At 38.4% G+C, this 6,000-nt stretch overlaps 1 protein-coding gene across 1 annotated transcript in view; it reads left to right on the plus strand.

Moving 5' to 3' along the window:
- COL28A1 (collagen type XXVIII alpha 1 chain) overlaps positions 1-5,783 on the plus strand; it is a 68,408-nt gene extending 62,625 nt beyond the window's left edge. The window contains exons 32-36 of the mRNA XM_067470288.1: positions 764-1,318; positions 2,185-2,366; positions 2,519-2,759; positions 4,192-4,369; positions 4,704-5,783. Of these exons, the coding sequence (XP_067326389.1) occupies positions 764-1,318; positions 2,185-2,366; positions 2,519-2,759; positions 4,192-4,364 (1,151 nt within the window). The 3' untranslated portion in view covers positions 4,365-4,369; positions 4,704-5,783. The remainder of the gene's footprint in view (positions 1-763; positions 1,319-2,184; positions 2,367-2,518; positions 2,760-4,191; positions 4,370-4,703) is intronic.
- Positions 5,784-6,000: the final 217 nt, after the last annotated feature.

A 6,000-nucleotide genomic window follows, 5' to 3' on the forward strand; every position in this document is an offset into this window, starting at 1 on the left:
CTTAATTTGTAAAATCATAACGTAATTTGATGTTTAATAGGCTTTTCCTTAATCCCTCATTACCCAAATTTTTTGCTTATCCAACGTTCTGCCGGCCAGTTTATGTTGGATAAGCAAGACTCTACTGTAGTCTAAAACTACATGAATGCAATCTTAGCAGAAAACATATATTACATACTCTTTTTACCTTGATGTGATCTCAGGCCAGAGTACACAAATAATAATCAATTTAGAACAATTTAAAAACATCTAAAACACAAAATTGAAAAAAGAAATATACATATGGAACAACAAAAAAGAACAAAAGAAACTTCTCAATTTTATACATCTTAGTACATGATGTACTCTGCGTGGTGCTGTGGTTTGAATGTTTGTCTACGACTAGGTTTCAATTGCCCACTCATCCAAGGGAGCCCACAGAGTGACCTTGCATGATAGCTCTAGAAGGTTCTGAATGATGTATTGGGCAGATGCAGATGGCGCATTTGTGTGAGTCACAAAGATTATGAAGGAGAAACCAATGTAGGGACCAATTGGACCTCCAAGGAGTTCACCAATTGAGAGGTTTTAGATGTCATTTCCAGTGTCTTGAATTTAGTCCAGAAAGAAAGTGGCAGTGAGCAAGTGCAGCTCCTTTAAGACCAATATTCACAATTCAGCAATTGAATCAGTGAGTCAGTACAACTGTGAATTAACCAATAGAACAAAATACGAAAAAGTTATATCTTAATGTGTTGTAAAACTATCTACAATTTACTTTCAGGTTGTGGTGTTAAATGCAAGGAAAATCCTTTAGAGTTAGTATTTGTGATTGACAGCTCTGAAAGTGTTGGGCCTGAGAACTTTGACAGGATCAAAAGGTTTGTGAAAACGGTGATCGACGCTGTCACAGTTAACCAAGCAACAGCCCGTGTTGGCATCATCAATTTCAGCCACAAAGTTGATGTGGTGTCCACCCTGCAGCAGTATCCTAACAAGGAAAGCCTGAAAGGTGCCATAGATGTGATGCAGTACTTAGGAGAAGGTACATACACTGCTACTGCAATCAAGAATGCCACCAATATATTCAAGTCGGCCCGACCAGGGGTGAGAAAAGTGGCTATCGTGATAACAGATGGGCAAGCAGATCGGCGTGATCCCAACACTTTGGAGGCGGTGGTGAAGGATGCCCATGCAAACAACATAGAAATATTCGTAATTGGGGTGGTTCAAAAAAGTGATCCCAATTTTGACAGTTTTCGGAAAGAAATGGATCTCATTGCTTCGGATCCTGACATTGAGCATGTTTACCAGATAGATGATTTCATAACACTGCAAGGTAAGATTTTCTGAAATATTTTAAATCAGTGTTTGTCAATCTTCCTAATGCTGTGACCCCTTAATACAGTTCCTCATGTTGTGGCAACCCCCAAAGCATAAAATTATTTCCGTTGCTACTTCATAACTGTAATTTAGCTCCTGTTGTGAATCATCATGAAAATATCTGATATGCAGGATGCATTTTCATTCACTGGATCAAATTCGGCACAAATATCTGATACGCCCAAATTTGAATACTGGTGGGGTTGGGGAGGGGGGATTGATTTTGGATGTATAGTTAACCTATAATCAAAGAGCATTCTGAATTCCACCAATGATAGAATTGAACCAAACTTGGCACTCTGGTGACCAACAAAAATACAGGAAGGGTTTGGTGGGCATTAATCTTGAGTTTTGGAGTTGTAGTTCACCTACACTGTGGACTCAAACAATGATGGATCTGGACCAAACTTGGCACGAATACTCAATATGCCCAAATGTGGACACTGGTGGGGTTTGGAGAAAATAGACCAGGACATTTTGAAGTTGTAGCATTCTGAACCCCACCGACGATAGAACTGGGCCAAACTTCCCATGACCAATAGAAAATACTGTGTTTTGTGATGGTCTTTGGCAACCCCACTGACATCCCCCTTGTGACCCCCCCCCCCGGATTCTGACCCCCAGGTTGAGAAACTCTGTTTTAGATAGTAATTACAATGCTGCTAGAATGTTCTGCGAGTTGCCCTTTAAAAAAAGAAGAAACATTTCCAACCTATTTGATCTATGTTTAAACCGAAAGATCTGCCACTTTTCCATCTAAGCCCAATCTCTGTTTTGTATCCATTTCCATCTAACTGATTTGTCCTTCTGCACATCTTCCAGCTCTTGAGAATAAAGTATTCAAACAAATTTGTGAGAGTGATTTCAGTGTCTATATCACCGAAGTGCTCAGTTCAGCACTTTCTCCTGGATCTGAAACAAGACGTGAAAACACTGGTCAGTTTGCCATAGCTGGTACTCCAGAGACAGGCATCCTTCCACACAAACCAGAAGTAACGGAGCCTGTAAGTATTTCGTTAGAATATCATTTATATAGAGATAGGGACCCACAGATCATTGCCACACCCTATGTCTTCCAGGGAGAAATCCTCAGTTTTGATCCCGTTGTTTGTTTTACCACTGGCATTTGAATATTTATTTATCTTTCTTTTGGTAGGTACATCGTCCAAGAATACCTGGTGAGAGAGTAGCATCACGTATTGACTGGGATCAGTATGGTACCACAGCTGCTCCTAAATATGATCCTGACAGTTACAGGAAACCTGCCATCCCTTCTCTTTATGACCAAAAAGGATATTGGGAATTCAGTACACTGAGTCCAGAGACTTCTGTCTCCTCTGATTTAACTAGAGGTCTGCAACCGGACACAGCCAGTGCACAGCTTCACAGAGTAATAGGTATTGCAAGAGATCTAATACTGGAAGGGGAAAGGCATAGAATGGACCAAAACAGTAACTTCCAGTTAATGTGGTAGTTGTGAGTTATGGCCTCACTAAAGAGCAGAAAGACTTTCAAACGGTTCAAGTTCTGGTGTATACTTTCTGATAAGTGTTTTAAAACGGGTAAGGTTAATGGAGCATAGCATTCATGGGTTGTTTTAAACATAATTAAGGACATTTTTGTTATATTTGAAAAATTGGAAAATTTTGCCAACCAAAATGCACTAAAATATATCATGCCAATTTTCAAAGTTTCACTGTCTTCTTCAGGCAAAGTTGATAAAAATCATACTGGAGAAGAAAAGTGAGAATGTTACAGTCACAGGTATATATTCTGACTCATATTTTACTTCAGTTGCCAGTTAACATGGCCTGTAGGGATCTTAGTGTGGGCAGATGTGTGGATTTTCTTGTGGGTTTTTTTTTTTGCTGCATTTTGTTGAATGTTGCTGCATTTATTTATACTCCGCCTTTCTCTACCCCGAACGGGACTCAAGGTGGCTTACATAGAGGCTGTTCTAGACATGTACATGAATCTGTTGAGCAGTGTTTACAGTGGACTCTGCAGAAGATGCTTCAGCTGTACGTCAAAAATAAATAAATAAATAAATAAAATCAGCCTGTTTAGCAACCCTTACAAATATTAATTTGCTATCAGTAAATGTTTGGTTTTTCTACTTATTTTATATACATATATAACCAGGCTCACATAAAAACTTGTCAGGCAGAATGGGTTTGCGAGTGGAAAAGTCTAAGAAGCCCTGCTCCGAGTAGAATGGCGAACGGTCAGCGTGTAGTGTAGTCTCTCCTGGGAGAACATAAAATAAGCACCAATCCCCTCTCCTGTCTCCTCTATGGTGCCACTTGTAGCCTTTTTGAATGCTAGGATAGGAAAATGGCAAGGATAGTTCGTTGGTGCTTCCCCTCAAAAGAGCACCAAGAGAGTGGAAATTATTTGTGCTTCTTTTAGGTACTCTTGGGTTGGACTATGCTCTCATCTTTTGCTAATTTATGCAGAGAAGGGAATTGTTCCATTTTGATAAAGGAATTCTCTCATTTTCTGAGTCGAGTGGCTAAAGGCTTTTTTGAATGCCTAGACAGAAAAATGGCAACAGTGGAGACTAATGGCAATGCTGGCGCATAACACTTGACTTATCCATGAGTCGTATAAAAATCCGTAATTTTGTCCCTCAACCTCCCCATGAGGTCAACTTCAACAATAATTTTGTAGTCTTTTCCCAAAAGCTCAGTGACACTTTTTGAAGGTCTTGTTGCATGTATGCTGAAATCAACCTAATTTGCTGTTGCAGATAAGGCCAAAAACAGAGTGCTTAAAAAAAAAAATGAACCATATCTCATCTGAAAAAAGGTTTTGCTATTTCCTTTTCAGATTCCAAGTGCCATGAACCACTGAAAATCGGAGATTGTCAAAATTATGAAGTGAAGTGGTATTATTCCAAAGATTCAAATTCATGTGCCCGGTTTTGGTATGGAGGCTGTGGTGGCAACCAAAATAGGTTTGAGACAGAATGGGAGTGCCGGGCAGCCTGTGCACAAGGATAACCCAAGTAGGTCATACTAATAATAAGCTCTCCAATAAGGAATCATTTGCTAGTAAAAGTAGCAGAGTTTTTATATAAAGATTTATACTACCTGTAACATGACTACAACTGTGGTATATTTAGAAAGTTGTGTATTTCTGGATGTTATTAATTTAAAATAATTTTATCTCTCTTTTCCATAAAAAGTTTAAGATTGTTTACATAAAGCTCTGCCAGGAAGGTATTAATATTTACAACAACATAATATGGAGTAGTACAGTCTGTTATTATGAAATTCTGCAAATTTAGTAGATGTATTTTTCTTAGGTAACATATAATTTTCTGTTCTGTTCACTTACAGAGAATTCAAGCTTCCAGAAGAAAGTGAAGTAATTTCTAGAGTTTGATCAAGAATACTAGAATAATTCCAAATGTTGTGTTGTTACAAGTGCTACATCTGTACCACACCTACTGATTTTTAAAATGCATTCCATAGATTTTGTAGAGCATGTTTATCTTCATAGCTAATAGCTTCACTGCAGGTGATAATTCCATGCTTATTGTTAAATTTTAGTACTGCCTATGTCAGTCTTTAAGAAATATAAGCAAGTTAGAATATGGCATTATTATTATTTGGAAATGAAAATATTCTCCAGGTGCCTCCATTCTCCACAAGCAATACTCGAAACTGGTAAGCACTGTAAAACCAGCAAACGGAAAGATGCATCAAATTACTGACCAGTGGCCAGGGGTCTTAAAAAGGGGTGTTTATTCCTTCACTGAAAGATGAAGCAGGCTCTCCAATTGGGCCATACGCTGCCAAGAGGAACAGTAATTGAAGCTCTTAATGCTATATATATATATATGCAGGTGCATAGATGGAATTTTATCGGTATGTCTACATTTAGTAGCTAAGGATGGTCTAAGACAAAGTGAGCAACTTTTGCTTCACCAGATCTTGGAGTGCAACTCTCAATAGCCCGAGGTAGCAGCTCCAAAGGGAAGGAATTATGAGACTTACAGTCCAAAGTATTCTGCATTAATTGCTACTTTCTGGCCTTTCTTTAATGCATGTATAGGAGCTGCAATTAAAGAAAGGCACAGAAATGCTGATGACCCTGCATTTGCATTCTGCACATCAAGAGTCAAGAATATCTGCTTGTCAACAGGACTCTCCTGGTGAATAAGGACCAGTATTTGGGGGAATACGTTAAAGCTTACTCCACAAGTTCTTGTATCTCAGGGCTCTTTTAGAAAAGAGTAGCTAGCAAAGTGTCACAGTGAATTATAGGGGAATTCAATAAGAACAAGCACTGAAAGATGTACATAAGTATATTTTTTCATACTACATTTTCCTTTGAAACCCTGCCCCTATACAAAAAGTACTGTACATGGGAAAATTGATCAGCAGCCATTAAATTGATCTTCTAAAAATGTGTTATTTTATTGGTCTTATTTGGAAATGTTACACATAATGAACATCAGATCAAATATGGACAAATGCGGACTCCATTGTTCAAACATCTAAAAGATTTAGAGAGCACCAGCTTATCTTGTACATGATATCAGAAATACTCATAGCAGTATTGTAACCCCTCTATTGTAAAGTGGACGAAAATATGCAGTAGCTTTGACTAGTTTCACGACCACTGAAACAT

The sequence above is a fragment of the Anolis sagrei genome, chromosome 6 (assembly GCF_037176765.1).
Source record: "Anolis sagrei isolate rAnoSag1 chromosome 6, rAnoSag1.mat, whole genome shotgun sequence".
NCBI lineage: Eukaryota > Metazoa > Chordata > Lepidosauria > Squamata > Dactyloidae > Anolis > Anolis sagrei.